Source organism: Amblyomma mixtum, chromosome 3 (assembly GCF_055824585.1).
Source record: "Amblyomma mixtum isolate Tamu chromosome 3, ASM5582458v1, whole genome shotgun sequence".
NCBI lineage: Eukaryota > Metazoa > Arthropoda > Arachnida > Ixodida > Ixodidae > Amblyomma > Amblyomma mixtum.
Window position 1 is genome coordinate 241,557,576 of NC_143014.1, and position 20,773 is coordinate 241,578,348.

Here is a 20,773-nt window from a genome sequence, read left to right on the forward strand (position 1 = left end):
ACGTTATCCCTGCAAACTTCCTATTCTCATCTGCCCACCTAACTTTCTGTCGCCCCCTTCTACGGTTGCCTTCTCTGGGAATCCATTTTGTTACCCTTAATGACCATCGGTTATGTTGCCTTATTATTAAATGCCCAGCCCATGTCCATTGTTTCTCATGACGTATCTGTTAGCCGTTATTGCAGTTTCATACACTTCTGTATTTGTGCACGCTTTTTTCAGCTCTGCAGTGAATCACCTTTTATGTAGCTGGTATTGTATCCCAACTGCTTTCACAATTATACTGCAATTTCGCCTGTAATTATGCCATGGTAAAAACTGCACTTGTTTTTACCTGCTCTCGTTCTGACATGCTCTCATTGTAGTCATTTTCAAATCACTTGGTCAGTGCAAGCGCAGCTGAATGGTCCTGGGCACTGACCATGCTTTAAATAACACGACCACGAATATAACGCGAGTGGGCAGTTTGAGACCTAATGGAAGTGAAAAAAAAATCTAATTATAATGCGATCTCAGCGTGTTCATGCCAACTACAACCGAGAACTTGGAAAAATAGAGATGGTACATAAATATACAAAAGCAACATATTTTCTTTATGTGAACATTACGTAAACATTTCAGAGGCAACATTCCAGAAGAGTGTGCAACGTGCACAGCAAAGCTTCCTATGCGTTAAATGCAGTCTGCAAAACGGTAGCAGCCGCCATCAGCGCCATGCCACCATTGCGTCATGTTTTGTGCCGCCCAGTCCTGTTTCCTTTCGCCCTTCTTTCTTTTTGCTACTCCACCGAACTATTTCAGTGCCTTCTCTTTCTCAGCAGCCTGCGCAGCCTTATTTTCACGTTAAAATTTTCATTTACCCTTTGTGCGCTGCGTGGCCCCAAGGCCGTCGCAAAGCTTGCTTTTCTTAGTAGTTTGGTAGTCTGGTGGTGAAGCTTGCTGTGGCTACCTTAAATTGCAGCAAGGAAACAAAATCACGTTGTATTTGTCCCTTGGTTTCGAATATAGAGTGCTATGCATTCTGAAACAAGTGAAGTGAGGGAAAACTCGTGGTATATTCGTGCAATTACGATACTTTTGTGAGAGTGCTCTCTGCATCTCAATTTTGCCAAGAGAGTTCTCAAAAGGCCCCGAAGCCATTGTGGCTCAAAGAGTCGATGTCTAAATTAAATCCATTGTTGCTCCACGGGATAAACATGCATTCTACGCTACGGGCAGTATGCGGTGTGAAATATTCATAAGTGAACATTTTTTTGGACTGCAGGCTGCGTGAATGAGGTATTTATGGCCCGACATCATAGAAAACGGATCTGTCAAGCTCTTTAGGGGCTTTCTTATGTAGCTGGGACAGCACAACTAGGAGGTGGAAAAGAGAAAGAGGGCATGCCCAATGCAGAGCAGAAAGAAAGTTGCTGCTCACACTGCAGCAGGTCATATCACAAAAATGTCAGAATGAGTCATCACTGTTATTGTGTACTTGACACATTCACAGTAGGCGGCATAAGGAATTGAAGTATTTATTACAGGAAAATTCAACCTCTTTAAGTGTAATTTCGCACTTCTCAGCCTGAATTTTGCATTTATCAGCCTAGCTTCAGAGCTCCCAGTGCACATTAGAGCATTGATTGGATCGCTCTACTAACGTTTTCTGCACCAAATGTGGCATCCACGTACACATGAATGCCTTTTTGGCATTCATGTGTATGTGGATGCCACATTGTGCTTCTGCCCGTGTTCGGTGCCAGTTTTGATGGCATTCTGGGTGCAGGTTCTTATGGAGAGGGGCAACTTGTATTTGGCTTCTGATCTCTAATGGCAAGGGTGTTGGTGTTAGGCTGTGACCACTGATCCAGCGTTAGCGTTGGTAGTCCTGGATTTGAAGGACACACTGGCTGGTTTGGGACGTTTCGAGTCATTGTTGTCTAGTGAGGTGAGCTTTGATAGTTTTCCAGGTGGTGGCAACTCCAGTGGCATGAAGTTTTTCAGTGGAAGCCATGGGATGCAGCTCGAGGGCTGTGTTGTAGGCTTTCCTAAATAGGATGTCTATCTTTATAATTTCAGCTAATTTCAGGGTGTGAGAGGGGGCCATGTACGTGATCCAGCTGCTGATCAGTGCTTAGATGAGGTGAAGATCTCCCTTCTTAAGTAAGTTGATGGTTTTAAGCCACACTACTATCTTGTTGTATATGTGGGCTCAGTATGCAAAAGCTGGACACTTTAAGGATTGCGTTGCCTTCCATGCAAACATGCATGTCCACGGGCACGAGGTGGCCTCGGGTCTTTCCAACATAAAAGAAGGAGTTCAGACTTGGCTGCTGAAAGAGCGAAGCATAGCGAGCTCCCAGTGGGTCGTGTGAGCAAGGAGAATGAGGGAACTGCAGGAACCTTGGTAACTGTATCGAGCTGTAGTAGACCATGTGCTCCGCAGTGCAGCATCATTCAAGGGACAGCATACTCAATTTTTGGTGATGAATGGTGTGCCAGCATCAAACCACACATGAATGTGGTTCACGTTAGGGGTGACGTGAATGAATAAATAAAATAAGAAAGCTAACAAATTGTCCATACAAAGGCTGTATGCGGGCCCTTGCTTGAGACAGGATAAGTTTTCCGCATGTTTTATGCACTACTCGGCAGAGCAGGTAATACGCGGCGATTGCAGTTCTGTGCACAAAATTGGCATGGAAGCATTGGGAATTGTTAAAAACCATTATACTTAGCGTCAAATGGCCAATGCGGTTCATTTGGACATTCGTTATATGCCATTGCACAAACATTTTACTTTGTAAAACCGAGATATCAGTTATATGGGCTTATATTGGAGCCTCCATGGGGAATAGCCACTCCTTCATTATATCCATTATTTCATCACAATCCATTTCGGTATAGGGAGGTTTGACTGTAAATGTCTTTTTCCAGTCAAACTATCTTCATCTTCAGGCTGGGAATGTGCACCTGGTCCTTATTTCCAACATAGTGCTTGTACTTTAGTTTGCAGATGTCTTCTCCAGTCAGTGAATGTTCAGTCCATCTCCAGCATGAGAATGTGCATCTGTAAGGGCCTTCATTTTCAACATGGATCTGATACTTTACGTTGCAGATCTCTTCTTCAGTCAAAGCATGTCCAGTCCATCTCCAGAGGTGGATGTGCATCTGCAAAGCTCCTCTTGATGGGGGCTCATACACTCAGGTTTGCTGCTATGGTTCCGTCTGAGTGATTGATACTCTTCTTGCGGTCACAGTGCTCAGCCTGGTAGTCGATAGTTACCGTACCTACCTTCTTGTGTGATGACCGTAGTAGCGGAACAACGCATGGTGCTTAAATGCTTGTTCTCAAATTACATTTATATTGGAACCGGTCTTTGTGTTAGAATACCATTGCCTGCCCATTCGTAGTTGCTGTGTGGCTACAGGCTGTCGGGTTAGCATTGACAGTGCATGCATTCAAGCTGTCCAAGTGCACTTCCTGCTGAGAAATATTGTTACATGCAAAATATTTTCATGTGTAAAATGTATTCCATTGGGTAATATATCTACTTTAGTGTACTGATCCGCTTTGTTATACTGAGATGACTTGGGAGTCAATGCACTAGTCATAGGCTGCGAGTTTTCAGTCTGCCGGGGGATGGGGGTGGGGTCCTTTTGCACTATACATGTAAACATCAGTTTTGTCTCTAGTTGAGCAAATATGCTTGACAAAATGACCCCATGGTTCTTAAAGTACTAAATAAATAAATTAATTAACAAAAACAGCTGAAACATACCTAAACTGTAGGTAGACATTCATAACATCCTTAGAAGTGAAAGGAAACACTGAACAACACAAACATATCCACAACAAGCTAACAATTTCGTATATCGCGGACTCATTCTTCATTTGTAAAATTCACGGGGCAACACAAACAACACCACAACAATAAGCTAACAATGCAAAACTAAAAAGATATTTAAACTTTTCATGTCTAAGAAACATTGGGCTCTACAAACATTTACACAATGTGCTAACAATCCAAAATTTAAAGATGGATTAAAAGCTCTTTGTCTCTTAAAAACTGTAAACGAACCACCAAACTGGGTACAAAACAAAAGACATAAACAGAAATCAAAGAGCAAAGGTTGTAATTGGAAGTAGCAACACAGGGAATTAGATGCTGATTTTATAGGAGGGATTAATTTCAATTGTGATAGCTTCAAGAAAGCTAGTGTACTTTACTTTACTTTACTTTACTGTTCTTCGTTTTATACAAAGGCTACTACGAAATCAAGAACGCCTTTCTTTGCACAGTTGATCTCCACATAAAATTGTCCATGATGTCACTGAGATTTATTTTCCGTGTCGGCTCTGTGTGCCCATGGAAAAGCGCTATGTGATTTAAATTCACAAGGTTTGCTCAGGTTTGTGTTGGCTCTGAATTCCGTCACTTCTTGGGAGCACCCGCTTGTTACCTTGTTACGTAGAAAATTAAGGTTATTCATGCTGAGATTGCAAAAACTAGTGTTGTGATGCACTGTTCATGAGAAAAGCAAAAAGTGGAGTTACAGAAAAGTTATTTTGAACGGTACGCTCATAGTTGATATTTTGGGTCAAAACATGATCTCAGTGTTTAGTTCGAAGTATTGAAAAAGACTGTGTGCAAGCACAAAAGAAAAACCTGCACTTATCAAGTGGCCAGTCATTTGATTCCGCATAGAGACTTCGAACAGGTGTTCAGTGAGCTCCAGTTGCCTGTAAGAGCCTTGAGAACGCTTAGTATTGTCGCCCTTCGTTGGTGAATCTATGTACCTGTGGCGGTTTAAGGCTGTGCTGTTTAGGCAACTTTAGGTCTTTAATTAATTTGTCCAAAACTGTACGAAAGAAGATAAGCTGCCCCCTGACCACACCATTCAACCTCTGGGGGGGGGGGGGGGGGGGGGGGGGGGAGGGGGGGGGCAGCTAGAGACCTCTAGCCTCCTCGCAGTGGGTGCCTATGGTACTACTTGAAGAAGTAAAGCTGCACAACAGCATTCGCTGGGCCATGACGTGTGGAACTTTCGTATACTCCATAGACCTTTTCACGACTTTCGGAAGAACCTTTTACGCAACAATGTAAACAGCTTGTTCTTTGGAAAAAACCATTGGCATAGTTGGCACTACGTGTTGTAAATAATCAGGGACTGCGTAAAAAAAATCTCATCATGGTAATTTGTGCTTCTAGTGATTGATTGGTGTGTGATAGCTAGGCGATGACGAGTTAATGAAATAATTGTTATTGATTGATTAAAGTAATGAAAAAATTGGAAAAAGTGTGTTCAAAGGTGCTCAGGATGGAAAGGCAATGCTAGATGATGCTAATTACGAAAAGTTAGTGTGTAATGGATATGAAAAATGTGTTCTAAGGTGTCAAACTGCTCAGAATGAAAAGCCTAACCCACTACGCTATCGCGTCATACCCGTAAGGTGGAGCTTGTGTGTCCTCTCCGTTTTTTATCTTTTTTTTTTGGGGGGGGGGGGGGAATCGGCGGGGAGCTTAATCCTCAGCTCTTGCGCTGCAACCATAGCCCAGCGCCCTTGGGCTTGGTTTTAACTGTGCGAAAAAGAACGCACGGTTATCCGAAATTGTGCTGTTATTTAATATAAGGCAATTTAATATAAGTTATATTTAATATAAGATTTAATATATTCGTTTAAATTTGTAAGCTTCATCATTTCATGAGTCTGTATCCATTGCAAGTCAGAACGAGCCTGTAGCCTAGCACAAATCCGAGAAACAGAAACAAACAAACATGGCGGAGTACGAGCGATGCATAGTGCGACGCGGAGTTCATTTCGAACTGCATTTCGCGCGGAGGAGGCCTCTGCTTAACACGGAAAGCCATCGCGAATGTGTAGAATATTAAGCGAGAGCGACGTCTGATATTTAGCACCTGATTCGAGAGAATTAAGGTGTCAAGAGGATCGAATGCGGGTGACTGACGGCGGCGTTTATAATGTGAGTTAGAACGCAAATAGCCCTTCTTAATGAGCATGCAGATACTCAATGTGCGGTGTTTGTTTTCATTGCTTAACCGGCGGCGTATGCTTTCGTACAGGTGCGGTCATAATATGGAGAACACGTTATACACAGACTATCCATTGCTGCCTATGCGATCGTACAAGTAACAGGCAAAAGAAAGGAAAAAAACTTATCTTCTGCACGGTCGCCGCGAGAAAGTTACACGTTGAAGCGTGCACCGTACTATTTCGGCCGCTCCTGTACAGGAGCCGCAGAAGTTCTCGAAACTCTGAAATCGCGAAAAACGTGCATTTCCACATCGCTTAGAGGCCCAGCCAGGTATTGTGGGCAATACATCTTGCGTCAACCTTGTGTAGAGCGCTCGAGGGACGCACTTCACTGCTTAGAAATGGATGCCTTATCGCAGCGTCTAGCATTTAGATTCAACGCTTGAGCGGAAGTAGAGCCACACAGACCTGCAGGCAAGATGGGCACAAGCACCTTGCCCGGAAACCATTGGCTGCTTTCCAGCATAGGTTTTTATGGTACGGTGCACATTGCTAGAGCGCTCTACACAAGGGTGACGCAGACTGTGCATTTTGCAGGTGGCACAGGGAAGTGCAAATCGTACGTACTTGGACTGCGTAGCGGTCGGGCTTCATCATATTTTCGTCTTCCGAAGACCTCTGCACTATGCTGTTCTCCAGTGAGAAGTCTGCCGTATAAAATGGAGCAAGGTGACACATCTTTCGCTATTGGCATTGGTTATCAGTTCCTTGCATGCTGCAGTCGCTTGTCACTGTGTGGCCATCGCGTATTGTGTATACTTGTGTGCCTGTCGTGTCGAATTGCTGTGCTCGTCTGTAGTGTGCCATTTGCAGGTGGTGGTGGTAACAACTATATATCTTCAACAGAAAGGATTTGGTTGATTCTAGTGGGCTTCCAGAGTGCATGAGGTGGCCGTCTGATCAGCCCTCTGGTTCCGCATGCTGTGGTCGCGAGGTCCTGTCTTTTCGTTCCCAGTTCCCAAGCCCAGTTGATCGCCTGCAGTTGAGCAGGCGGGTCTGAGCTGGACACCGCATCCTCTCTCTTGTTTTAAATTGTTGCATTCGAATGAAATTTGCTTTAAATCTGCCTTTGTGGCTCTGCAGAGCTTACATTCAGGGATGTAGACCCCTGGATAGGCCTTGTGTAGATCGGGTGTTTGGGAATGTGTTTGCAGTTTTCGCCATGCCACCTGTTGATGTTTGCTAAGGCTTTTTTTCTGGCGGTGGGAGTGTCCGCCTGGTGTTTCTGTAATATTGCCATGAATCTTTGTGCGGTTTGTTTGTTTCTTCTTCAAAGCCCTTGCCAAGCGGCTTTGTGACTTTGTTTGTTTCGCAAGACGCAACCAGATTTACCTTCTTTGATCGCATCCAGGTGGAGCTAATTCTAGGATGTTCCAGACTGTTGCAGTAACTTTGTACCTATACCTTGAAAGTTCGCTATCAGCTTCAAACTGAGCAGGGCCGAGAGCAGCGGGCATTTTTCTGTTCAATGACTGCCTAGCACACTCGTTGCTTTCACCGCCGCCGAGTCATTCAGTTCATTGTGGGTGCAGGTCAGCCCAATAAACAGTTTCTTTCGGAAGCCTTGTTTGGCTGCTTTCTTCACTGCCGTCACCAGTATGTGACAATGTAATGTAATGCTGTGGCAGGTGGTGAAGGTCTCTCTGGCAGACTTCAAGATTGGCCTGCCTATTGCACGGTTGACTAAACATCGGGCTAAGTTGTCGGCCACCTCATTCCCGAGATGCGACACGTGGGCCGGAACCCATATTATTCTAATGGGTTTTGCGTTAAGGTTTTGCTCTTCCAGGAGTTGTCTGGCGGGTTTGTGGACGCTCCCTTTTGCAATGTTTCGAACAGCTCTTTCTGAGTCGCTGTAGTGTTCTAGAATAGTATTATAGTAGTACACTATACACTCACTGAAAATTGTCATGGCTTTCTTTCTTAAAATGGCTAAGGCAATGGCCGCTTCTTCCTCCTCATGTGCCTTTGTGCTCCATGTGGAAGTGGTGGATATCGGTTTCATGTCCGTGTCTGCGATACCTAACCAAAAGGCATTATGATCACAGAGCTCTGCAACTGAATATTACCCATGGAGGACTTTCGCCTTCCTTCTTTCTGCCTGACATTCGGGATTGATTGAAATAACTGCCATCCAACAGAGAAGGATGGGATGACCCATTCGCATAGACGACGGCTCAGCGCTCTTGGGTCCGGGCGCAGTCTTCAGCCACTTGGATGTGACTTCATGTCTACAGTCAATAATTATATCAAAGGGAGAATCTCAGAGGAAGCAGGCAATATAATAAATCAAAGAGGTACAGACAGATTCAAATTATATGCTCACCGGCATAATTCGGCGGACTCGCTCAGGCTCATTTCAGATCATGATCTGAGAAGTGAATGAGTCTAGACTCACATTCAGATCATGATCTAAATCCTGGTCAGTCCGGTAAGTGTGGGCCTATCAAATTAAATAGTCCATGGTGTAAGGTAGAACAATCCCACAATCCCAAGTGAATCCAAGATGCCGATTGGGCGTGATTTTAATGTTCATGAACGTGAGTTTGCTGTGAACTCATAATACTGAATACGCTTTGGCTGATGATGATGATGTACAGCTGTTTCATTGTTTTGTGGTAATTTTTGTGGCTGCTGCACTCTAGAACCATAACAGAAAGGTGAGAACAGTTTATTAGTAGCCGCACAAGGTGTCGTTGGATATTAGCTGTTGCTTGCTGTGTCAAGTTCTACTTTTTACTGTTTTTTAACTGGTTGCCAAACACATGCAGTGGCCTCAGATCTTTAAATCCTACAGGTGGCAGCTACAGGCCTCTAGGCCAGGCCTGGCTAGTCTAGCTGCAATTAAGAGCTCATGGCATCACTGTGCTTTTAACAACTTTTTTTGGCGTTTTAGGCGCATATCTTGGGCCATTGGGCATATAAACGATTCAGCTGTTCGATGTGTGAGCTTATAGGAGCCCTGAGTCAAGGTAAGCCTAAACGAGTCATGAGTGAGCGATACGCAAGTCACATAGGTCCGTTCGATTCGCCTACACTACGTGAACTGGTTCATGCAGTGCTGCACTTCGCCATTCGTTTTAGCAGTGCAAAATGGCGCCGTCTGCACGACGCTATTCGTTTCAAAAAACTGCAGACGTGCAGGTCTAGTTCAGCAAAACTGTGCACCTTCTCAGTGGTCGGGGCCGAAATGGTGCAGCAGCAGCCGACAGCTTGCGCTTTGCGATAAACGGCGGAGATACTCAAATTATTCCACTCCTCGATGAGAACGGCGCCTCACACCGACCCGACTCTAATAGAAAGTATTTGGCCACCCGAGAAGGCGGCGACGGAGGTGAGGACGGCGGCCCTCGCTGGCACGTACCTTGTATTTCTCGACCACTGTGCTTGCCGACGCACCCGTAAAGTTTTAACAGTACTCGAAGCCGGTTATGTTAACTAAAAAGTACACACGTGCATGCATCATTATGCATGTTGTTGCAACAACCCCTCAGCATGCAAGTCGGCACGCGCACACCTCAGTTGTGTTGAGTAAAAGAACACACGCGCGTTTCGCATAGCTGTCGCGAGATTGCATTGGTGCTGATGCATGGCAACACCTCGCTGCTATGATGTGCTGTTTGAAATTCTTCACACAGTTCGGGATGTAAGCGGCCGTTGATATATGGGCACCACACTGCTGGCTGGGTGGTGACACCAAGGATAGCAGACGATGCACTCGACCGTTTGTTTTGGAAGCAGCCAGTGCCAAGCTGCACTTGAACTGCAGGGACTGGCGTTGCACGCTCGCGACACCGCCACGGAACTTTAGCGAACCAGTGCAGGCGAATCCAACCAACCTTATAAGTGGTTGACCGCGGAGTGGTTTGTCTGAATGAGCCTAAATGAGTTGTGAGTGTAAATAAGTTGCACCCTCGCGCTGTGCATTGTAGAGCGTCGTCTTCATCAACTTCCATCTGCTCCGTCCCGTGGCACTGCCTGCTCACCGTCGTCGTCTACGTAGAACGAATCCGTGCTTTTGCTCCGATTCCAATGCAGTAAACATTCTCTCTAGTTTTTTCATTTTGCATAGGTGTCATTTTTGGATTTCCTTTATCAGCTCTTTATTAGATGGGCTTCCATGTATTTTCATGCTACGGCATCCCTTATAGCTTGAGTCTCTTTGGGACATTAAGCCACATGAGACCGTCAAACCAATCAGGTATCACAAATGTTTTAGTTATATCGCTGGCCAACAAATGCATAATACCAATATTGTTACTATCAATAGTCTTACCATTGACAGTTTCACTATCGATAGCTGTACTATCGCTAGTAGTACTATCGATAGTCAATGTTCCGATAGTTTTGCATCACTAGCATGTACGCCTGATGAGCTTGAACAGGGTGGCAGAAAACAATTTCAAATGGAAATTTCACAGCAGTGGATGAGTCTGTTGCAGAACCACCAACACCAGCACAGCCAGAATGAGCCATACTGAGAATGAAAGGAAAGTCGGCAAAACTAGTCACAAGAGTATGGTAGAAATTATAAGATCGTTGGTCAGGTTTCAATTCAGCATTAGAAATCGCATAAAATAAAATTAACTGTAGTGCAATAATGCAGTGTGAATAGCATACCTGACTTTGTGACCGCTCAGTGAAATATTACAGTAGAGGCAACAAATTTTGGGTGCAAATATCGTTTCCTTTGGAGCGATGCACTGGACAGTTGTATATATTAGGGTGTGGAATTCACTTAAGCCAGCTGAATAACTTATAATTGATTTTTTTTTTCCCATGTCATTGCAGTGCAAAAGATGCACGGCGGCAGTGACACACACACACAAAGATACATTCAGGTCACATAGGCCATGCAAAAAGTACAATATTTACAAAAATAGCTTTTTTTGTCTTACGCGATCTGAATACGTTGTGTACATCACAGCCACCGTTTAGCAGTTGAAACCGTAAGAGCATGAGAAAAAGGCAGTTGTAAATTGAATATTCAACGCTTGTTGGCACAGTCCACGTGGCCATTTCTTTTTTAATGTGCTGCATGACATTCTGAGGTGACAGAACAGAACTAAAATTTAGTTGTGTACTCTGTCATGAGCATTCGTTTTCAGGTGGAACTCTGTTAGGCACATTTATAAGTAATCGGATTAAACCTCATTTCTGGCCAAAACTGCAGCTTCTGTTTGCCAGAGTACAGTGTCAAAGCACTGCACGGGTATTAATGGATGCCTTGTACTTGTTATAGAATTGCATTCTTAGCACTTTTTATACATGGTGTGACCTGAAGGTAAGTTTTGGATGGTACATTTTCAAAGCAAGAGGCCTCGACAAGGTAGTGTCCGGCCTTCTTACGACCACTACTAGTGCCGACATGTTCACCCAAAAGCTGCGGTGAAGAGGGAAGGCCAGCAGTTTATCTATGGCTGCTGCACTTGCTGTGGTATGAAATATAAGTTTCCCAACTCGGTGTTATTGTGTCATGTAACCTAGTCTGCACCATTTTTTTTCACAAGACTAGTGCCAGAATGAAAATTTCATATCGCACTGAAAGACAGCCGTTCGGAATGTTTGCAACTAGGCACTGCTTGTGTTAGAGAAGAAAGAAAAAAAGGTCAAAGAACAAACAACTTTTGAGATTTTACCTCTCCATTATTATGTCTGGGGTGCTCGTCGTATACAAGCATGAAGGACACACGTGCTCTAATTACTGCCTGGCCAGTGACTTAATGCAGGAAATAAATCATTCTCTATGAACTTGCTTCCTATAAACTGTTCTCCATGACTGTGTGCTGCAAAAGCTTGGGTGGTTGAAATTAAAGGGAGTGGGGTTTTAATGAAGAAATAAATACGTTTTCCCCGTTTAACCGCGGCTGACACAGTTGAAAACCACCGGACACCACCCCGTGGTGACGTATGCTATCGAGCGCATTGCCGACCACGGGGGCCTTGCTCTGAGGGAACAAAGGAACGACACTCTGGCTGACTCAAACAAGGCATTTATTGCTGCAACAAGATACGCTGAGGAACCGAGGACGTCCGGCTCACCAGCAAAATTACAAGCGAACGTTCGCCCATGCTAGGGCAGGGGGAGACTCCAAGGCCAGATGGGACGAGCTGACGGGAACATGTTTCCACCACGAGGTCGCCTGTCAGCGGAGAGCGGAGCCTTCCGTGTGGACGTCAGTGCACTTCTCACGTTCCCAGCCGAAGAGGACCGTGTCTCCCCGCAAGTGCAGAGCAAACACGCCATCCGCGGCGCTCGTGTCGCTGCGACACCAGTTAGTTAAAGCAACACAACTAAGGAGGGTGCATTGCGGGGAAACGAACCACAGGGGACGAGAAGGACTATGCTACACTAAAACCAGCCGCTGTCTGGCTGACAATTGCCTGGCAAAATTTACTGCAACATTTCTTGCAAAACTGTGCCAAAACCGGGCACCTTGGACCAACCTAGTTGACAGAAATGCTTGAGCAGGCGTCATTGCAGTGTTAGGTTCTTGTTGACTCACACAGACCTTTTGACATTTATTTTTGTGCCATTGTTTATCTGGTTGTTTATTTCAGCCTCAAAAGCACCACTTTTACAATGTTTCCATGAAACGAATGAGACATTAGAGAGAAGCAACATAAAATGCTTCATCACCTGTCTAGGACATGCAACTACTCAGTAAAAATATTGCAACTCTAACAGAACTGAAATATTACCTCACAGATCACCAAAATGTCTTCAATTAAAAAGTGTCAAAATAAACAGTTAAACGTTCAAAGCCTTTCACAGGGCTTTCTCTTGACATTTCGGTGCAAACGTGGTCAAGCCCCTCCCAATTTTTTTTTTCTCCCCTAGGAAACAACTGCTGCAGTAAAAATAGATAAAAAAAGTTCCACCACAGCAGCGAAGCAAGCACACGAAAACAAAACTGCCATCTTAGTGCTGTTGCTCGATTGTAACGGTGGAGAGAGAGAGGGTAGTCAATCAAATTTGAGGAGGTTTTGACCTCCAGACTAGGGACCTGGCAACTGATAATTGACAAAGATTAAACCGGTTGCCACTATGGTGCATGAGTGCACACGTGCAGCAACTTTACCAGATGTCCATGTGCTCCCTCCATTCTACTCACAGCTGCCCCAGCAGATGGCGACCCATCACAGGACCCTTTGCACGTGCAGAACAATTGCCGACCAGGAGTGCTGATTGCAAATTCTGCACAAGAATGTTAGAGTGGCATGAAATAAAAAAAGTGTTGCCAAATTGTGTTTTGCAATGATGCAATTTGAGCGACCGATACAGCCACCCATGGGGCTTGGGAGACCCAAGTTGCTCTTCCCAAGCACCCTATTGCCACCAATAATTTCACTGCTCCCCTCCCTGCCCGTCTCATAATCTGTTGGGCAGCTTCATAAATCACTGGGAGTCCTCAGGCCATCCCTGGCACAACAGTTAACGCACCACTGCCCTGCAGGTCGCTAGAGGAGAGCAACCTCTCGACTTCTGGTCACGGCTTTTCGCCGAGGTAACCAAGTAACAGTGTTAAAAAGCGGGAGACGAAAGACTATTCTTTCTGTTGGGATAGAGGCTTTCATGCTTTGGTGTTTCATAACAAGACCTTTTGAATTTGTAAATTAGTTACTTAATTAAACAAAATTAAGTTGCATTACATTCAGTTAAGTCACCACAGCTAAACTAACTGGGCAATTAAATCATTGACCTAATTAGCCCGATTAGTGCATTACTTCTAGCATTCATCAGAAATTTAGTTCAACTGCTGATTTAATTATTATCTGAATTAACTAGCTTACTAGACTCTCTAGAAAGGGCACCGATGTCACCAGATGCGATGGAACCGAAGTTAGACCAAAAACACGACTTAGAAATGGCACAGGCATAAAATAACAAACACGCAGCAATTAACATTATTGGCAGCAATAAGAGGAATGCTTTCGCATTACTGCACCCCAACATACTTGAGTGCACCCTTGGAATTTTTGTTCCAAGGAACAGCAAGAGAAGTTTGGCACCATGCTTTCCAATTCAGCATAAAGCACTGCATTTCCACAAGAAGTAATTGTTTACTGTCAAGCGGTGTTTATTCTAGAAACGCATTGCTGTGGCTGTTGCAAACATCCTCGTATTACCGTGAAACTCGCATCCATTCTGCCGTAAGTAATGAGGTAATGTACCGTCGTCCCATGAGCACAGGATTTTCCTTTCGGGTAAATATTCTTAGAAGGCGCCCCCAACTTTGACTGGCACTCATGCACGACGCCGTTCCTTAATCAACGACGATGTGAGTGCCGCAGCATGCTTGCATTGGGCGTCCACACCGACTTTGCAGGAGCATTTTGCTGCAATTATGTTCCTTGATGCGTCCAACTGCATGCAGGCAGTAATAAGACATGTAAAATCGGTTTTGTGTATTACAACGGTTACCCGAAGGAATGAAGTTGGACTTTTCCAGGTCCACATCATAGCTTGGTGCGTTCAGCTTTGTCTGCAGTATGCACTTAGGGAATATGTGTGTGACCACACCCTGACAGCCGCCGCGGTGGCTCAGCGGTTATGGTGCTCGGCTGCTGACCCGAAAGACGCGGGTTCGATCCCGGCCGCGGCGGCTAGAATTTCTTTGGAGGAGAAATTCTAGAGGCCCGTGTACTGTGCGATGTCAGTGCACGTTAAAGAACCCCAGGTGGTCGAAATTTCCGGAGCCCTCCACTACGGCGTCTCTCATAGCCTTAGTCGCTTTGGGACGTTAAACCCCATAAACTAAACTAAACACCCTGACACTCGCACTGGCCGTACAGATGGCTCGCCTCGTAAAGGCTCTCCCCTGATCGAAAAGACTGCGTGCCATTATTTAAGCTTTGAAAGCTGCACCACAGAACGATGGGTAGAGCCATTCTTGCCCAGCGCAACTGGCTACGCCGCTCACTCCTCATTCCTCTGACGAGTGTTTTGCCACGGGCGGCGCTGTTCCGTTGAGGCAACGCTGGTGCCATACAATGGCCGCCTGGTCCCTATAGGTAGCACGTAAAAGGGGTTTCACACAGCTGCCATCGTCCCTATTTGATCACGTATGATTGGTGGTGGCACCGGTTTGACAAAATGCACACAGAAAGGTGCGACAGTTTTCACCTGTCGCAGCTCCAAAAATATTTCTATTCAATTTTTCTCCAATAAGGCTCCCTGTATTTCCTTGCTACCACCATGTAAAAATCCCGTACACTAATAACTTCACAGCTTTGAACACTTAGGTAAACTCTGCAGACCATCAACCAGGTGCTGTGGTGAGCATGCCTCCTGCTGCACTTCCTCCAGGCATTTAAATATATTAAGACAAAAGCCTTTAATGCCTCATACTGTCCTTAGCAGCTGTGTCTGCAGCCCTGTCCCAGCAGTGTCGACAGTAGCAGCAGCCCTGTCAGATGTGTCACGCTTTTGAAGGGTGTCCACCGAGATATGTGACAGTTACTGCGTAATTTCCTTTCCTCAAGTACAATTTTCATTTTCTTCATTACGGCCCCTCTTTCACTCCCACTTCCTCCCTTCCTGCACTCTTTCTTCTTTCGGTGCGGTTAGGATGTCCCCCAAGATGGCAGAGAATTACTGGGCCATTTCCTTTCCTCAAAAAGCGTTGCATTCTCAAAGGGGAAGGTGTCCCGGTGCGGTTCAGGTGTCCACCGAGATGACAGAGAATTGCTGCATAATTTCGGTTCCTCAAAAAGCATTCGTGCGGAACGGGTGGTGGGGTTCCATGCACTGCCTGGCAGTACTACAACACGCTGTCGCGTTCCACTCCTAAAGGTTAAGCTTAAGTGTCACTAATTAGCAGTTAATTAGTATTTAGTCATTAATCAGTCATTAGCAACTAATTAGTAATTTGCCATTGCTTCGTCATCAATTCTGTGTGACGTCACCAGTGTCACATAGGCAAAGTGATGCAGAAAACGCTTTCACCTCTATGCACTTCAGACAGTCAAAGTGCCCTGAATTTTTTTTCATCATCTCACCAGCCTGACTAAGCCGACTACAGGACAAAAGCCTTTCCCATAGCACTCAAATTAATGCAGTCCTGTGCTAGCTGCAGCCACACTGTCCCTGTTAACCTCGTAATCACATCTGCCCACCTCACTTTCTGCCGCCTTCTGATATGGTTGCTGTCTCTCTGAATCGAGTCAGTTACCCATAACGACTATCAACTATCCTGCCTTCTCATTACATGCCCTGCTCATTATTAATTATTTTTTGCAGACCATTAGAACACAACTTGCTCAGTCTACATTTGCTCCTTACGCCTACAAGAATTTAGACAGCCACTGCTTGTTAATGTCATTAGATGTTTTCAACATTCCAGAGACGTATGCCAGTCTACCAGAGGTCTCCTGCGCATGTAAAGTGGCCCCACCTGGCCGCACGCATGTCACGTCTTGTCTTTTTGTCTAATCGTTTGCATTTGCCTCAACATACGCAGTGTACAAATATACTCTCAGGTGACACAGGCCAGAATGCTATGAACATGAATAAAAGTTTCACAAGACCATCAGGTCCACATTTTTTTTACAAGGTAAAAATAATTTGCGTAAAACAATGTAAACATTTCACAGAAGGAAACATTAAGTATTTCACCAGCTGTAAGAACAAAAATTTATCTTCTAACAAGACAGCCATCATGTACAAGCTGTAGTACCACTGAGTTTCAATTCTCAACCTCTGAAATAATGCACATTTGTCAAAGCACAAACATGGTCTAATTGTTAACAATCGCTGGTGTCTATAAGCATTATGCATCAAAAATTACAAGAAAACCCAGGTTAAGCACTGGACTTAGGTTAATTCCACTTTATATATGCAGGCACTATTACTGAGCCCACCAAAGGAGCAGGTAAGGAGATTCAAAAGAAAACATTCGACAGAAGTCTGTCTGGTTGGGAAATTTAATGTTAGGAGAAGGTAAGTGACGCCAACCAAGTAAAATACAGGAAAAACACGACGTTTCGGGACCGGCTCGGCCCCTTCTTCACGGTGTGACTACGGGCGAGCGCAGCTTGGCTTTTTAAGCCCCTGTGTGGAGGACCTGCGGGTCAATGGCCGCAGCCCATGGACGTAGGATGAGGGGAGAGTCCCCAGGGAACGATTAACATTCTCTCGTGTTTGCTGTATGTGCCACGACTCGAGTAGAAGCCTCCTGCGTGGGTTAGCTTCCGTTTCCAATACAATGGTGCTGTCGAAGTCAATTGGGTGGTCACACCCTTCACAGTGTTCGGCCACGGCGCTGCGTTGACGATTCATGTGACGGACGTCCGCTTTGTGTTGGTTCATCCTTTCCGCGAAGTTCTTCGTTTCCCCTATGTACGACGCCGGGCAGACGGAACACGGAATTTTGTACACGATGCCCTGGGCCTTTTCTCTGGGCTGCCGGTTTTTTGGGCGGGGGAGAAGGCGACCGATAGTGCTGGTCGGTTTGTGCGTTGTCAGCACCCCTTCTTTTCCGAGAATGCGACCGAGCGTCTCGCTCACGCCTCTCACGTAGGGGATGCAAACACGTTTCCGCTTCTGGCATGCGTCTGAGGAAATAATAGACCGGATTTTGTTTTGCCTTTCTTGCTTCCTGATAATGCGCCGGATGAATGAGCTTGGGTAGCCGTTCTTTTGGAGGTCCGAAATGACTCGGTTCTTCTCCTTCCTTTTATCTTCACTTGAGGAACATATGGAGTCGGCTCTCTTCAGTAATGACGTCACGACAGATGCTTTGTGCGGGATGGGATGGTTCGAATCGAAATGTAGGTACCGTCCTGTGTGGGTTGGCTTCCTGTGCACCGAGGACTGCAGGCCTTTGTCGTGCCTTGTAAGTAGGACATCCAGAAAAGGCAGGCTGCCCTGCTGTTCATGTTCAACAGTAAATTGTATGGCCGGTTCAACTGAATTTAGATGACTCTGGAGGTGTTCTATCTCTGAGGTTTTCACCACACAAAAGCAGTCGTCTACATAACGGAGGAATAACTTTGGCTTGGGATTAAAGGAGGAGAGGGCCCGGCTTTCGACGTCTTCCATGGTTAGGTTAGCCACTGTGACTGAAATTGATGCCCCCATAGCAGTTCCGGTTGTTTGCTTGAAAAATTCTCCGTTGTAGGTGAAAAAGGTACTGCGCAGACAGAGGTCGAGAAGGCGACATACCTCATCGACGTTGAGTGGAGTTCTCTCGTGCAGCGTTTGGTCGTTTTCGAGAGCGCGGCGAGCGACGGACACAGCAAGGGGAACCGGTACGCAGGTAAATAGCGACACCACGTCAAATTCTTCTTCTTCTTCTTCTTCACCATAAGAAAATGGCACATACCCACGCGGGGGGATTGGCCAAGGTACGGTGGTGAATGCCAAGGAGGTATGAGTGCGGGAAAAAAGCTAAGTAAAATAGTAGAATGTTTGAAATCAGAAAATATGTATGAATTGTTAGAAATGTTAATAATAAGCAAATTAGATACATCAGGAAACAAACTAAAATACGCTTTTGGACATTCAGTGGAATTTTATATGGATTTAACAGGATAAGCGCCCAGTTGCAATGATGTAATCATGAAGGTAGCCGCAAATAGTGCTTAACGAAAATCCCGTGGCGCTGAGACTAGGCTTTCGTCTTCCTCCACGGTAAGGTTCGAGACAAGTTGGACGAAATGCCGCGAATTCTGTACATGCGTGGGTGTTCTGCCGGCGAGCGGCGCCAGTACCTTGTGCAGGTAGTCAGAGAGACGTCGCAGAGGAGACAGGGTGAAGTCTACAATTGGCCGAAGGGGGACGCCAGGTTTGTGAGTTTTAGGTAGCCCGTAAAAACCTGGAGCTGAGCCGTTTCTGGAGATGAGGCGGAGGTAAAGCCATTTGAAATCAGGATGCCGCTTGAACATCTCTGCCAGGGTTTTGTTGAGTGTTGCCTGAGTGTTTGAAGTCGGATCCTTGCGAACCTTCTCATACGCCCCACTGCTCAAAAGGGCTGACGCCTTCTCCTCGTAGTCGCGTCGGTCCATCACCACTGTAGAGTTGCCCTTGTCTGCCGGGAGTATGACGATGTCGGTGTCGTCCCTGAGACCGCGTAGGGCTTTTCGTTCCAGTTGAGACAGATTGCTCGGAAATTTGGGGGGTACCTTGGCGATGACACCAATCGCTTTTAGGCGGACCTCTTCCCTGACGTGCGGCTCCAGGTGCTGGACCGCATCTTCAACAGCCGCGACTAGTTTTGGGAGGGCGGGACCAGATGATATGTTGAATCCATGTCCTTTTGCGAGAACAGAGGATTCGGGCGGTGTTAAGCGACGGGAGGAGAGGTTCTTTACAAAGCCAGAGTTATGGGGGTCAGGCTGTTTCTTCTGCCGCTGCTGTAGGGCAAACAACTTCTTGTTTTGACACTCACGATGTTTGTTGGCTGCAGTGGAGGCCGCTTCCATGGCAAAGGCGTCCACCCGCGGGAAGAGCTCAGGCATCCTGTGTTCTAGTTGGCGGCGCGCGAAGAACCGGTCCAGCTCCTTTTTGCGGAGAACGGAATGGCACTCGTGTATCCGCGCACTTAATAACTGTTGCTCCGTTTTGGACACCAGCCGTAGGCCTTCTGCGGTGGTTACAGGGCGCTTTAGGCGAAGGCTCACGGGTATCACATCCTTTTCCTTGCAGGTCTTGTTGAAGTTTAGATGTGTCCGGAAGACAGCAATACTCTTGGTGATGTTGACGTATCGCTTCACTAGCTGCATGGTCTCGATGCCGAAGTCTTGGCGTATAGACTCAAAAGAAAACATTCGACAGAAGTCTGTCTGGTTGGGAAATTTAATGTTAGGAGAAGGTAAGTGACGCCAACCAAGTAAAATACAGGAAAAACACGACGTTTCGGGACCGGCTCGGCCCCTTCTTCACGGTGTGACTACGGGCGAGCGCAGCTTGGCTTTTTAAGCCCCTGTGTGGAGGACCTGCGGGTCAATGGCCGCAGCCCATGGACGTAGGATGAGGGGAGAGTCCCCAGGGAACGATTAACATTCTCTCGTGTTTGCTGTATGTGCCACGACTCGAGTAGAAGCCTCCTGCGTGGGTTAGCTTCCGTTTCCAATACAATGGTGCTGTCGAAGTCAATTGGGTGGTCACACCCTTCACAGTGTTCGGCCACGGCGCTGCGTTGACGATTCATGTGACGGACGTCCGCTTTGTGTTGGTTCATCCTTTCCGCGAAGTTCTTCGTTTCCCCTATGTACGACGCCGGGCAGACGGAACACGGAATTTTGTACACGATGCCCTGGGCCTTTTCTCTGGGCTGCCGGTTTTTTGGGCGGGGGAGAAGGCGACCGATAGTGCTGGTCGGTTTGTGCGTTGTCAGCACCCCTTCTTTTCCGAGAATGCGACCGAGCGTCTCGCTCACGCCTCTCACGTAGGGGATGCAAACACGTTTCCGCTTCTGGCATGCGTCTGAGGAAATAATAGACCGGATTTTGTTTTGCCTTTCTTGCTTCCTGATAATGCGCCGGATGAATGAGCTTGGGTAGCCGTTCTTTTGGAGGTCCGAAATGACTCGGTTCTTCTCCTTCCTTTTATCTTCACTTGAGGAACATATGGAGTCGGCTCTCTTCAGTAATGACGTCACGACAGATGCTTTGTGCGGGATGGGATGGTTCGAATCGAAATGTAGGTACCGTCCTGTGTGGGTTGGCTTCCTGTGCACCGAGGACTGCAGGCCTTTGTCGTGCCTTGTAAGTAGGACATCCAGTAGGACA

At 46.1% G+C, this 20,773-nt stretch overlaps 1 protein-coding gene across 4 annotated transcripts in view; it reads left to right on the forward strand.

The window, feature by feature from the left end:
• Positions 1-5,646: 5,646 nt before the first annotated feature.
• Positions 5,647-20,773, forward strand: part of LOC149354179 (uncharacterized) — a 77,107-nt gene continuing 61,980 nt past the window's right edge. For 2 of the 4 annotated variants that reach the window (XM_089583132.1, XM_089583131.1), the window contains exons 1-2: positions 5,647-5,969; positions 6,578-6,709. Coding sequence is in view for 1 of the 4 variants with exons in the window: in XM_089583131.1 (XP_089439257.1) it covers positions 6,700-6,709 (10 nt within the window). In the remaining 3 variants the exon portion in view is untranslated. Of the gene's footprint in view, positions 5,970-6,577; positions 6,710-8,936; positions 9,013-13,157; positions 17,853-20,773 lie in introns of those variants that run through there. The other 2 variants (XR_016291223.1, XR_016291222.1) reach the window with 2 other exon arrangements.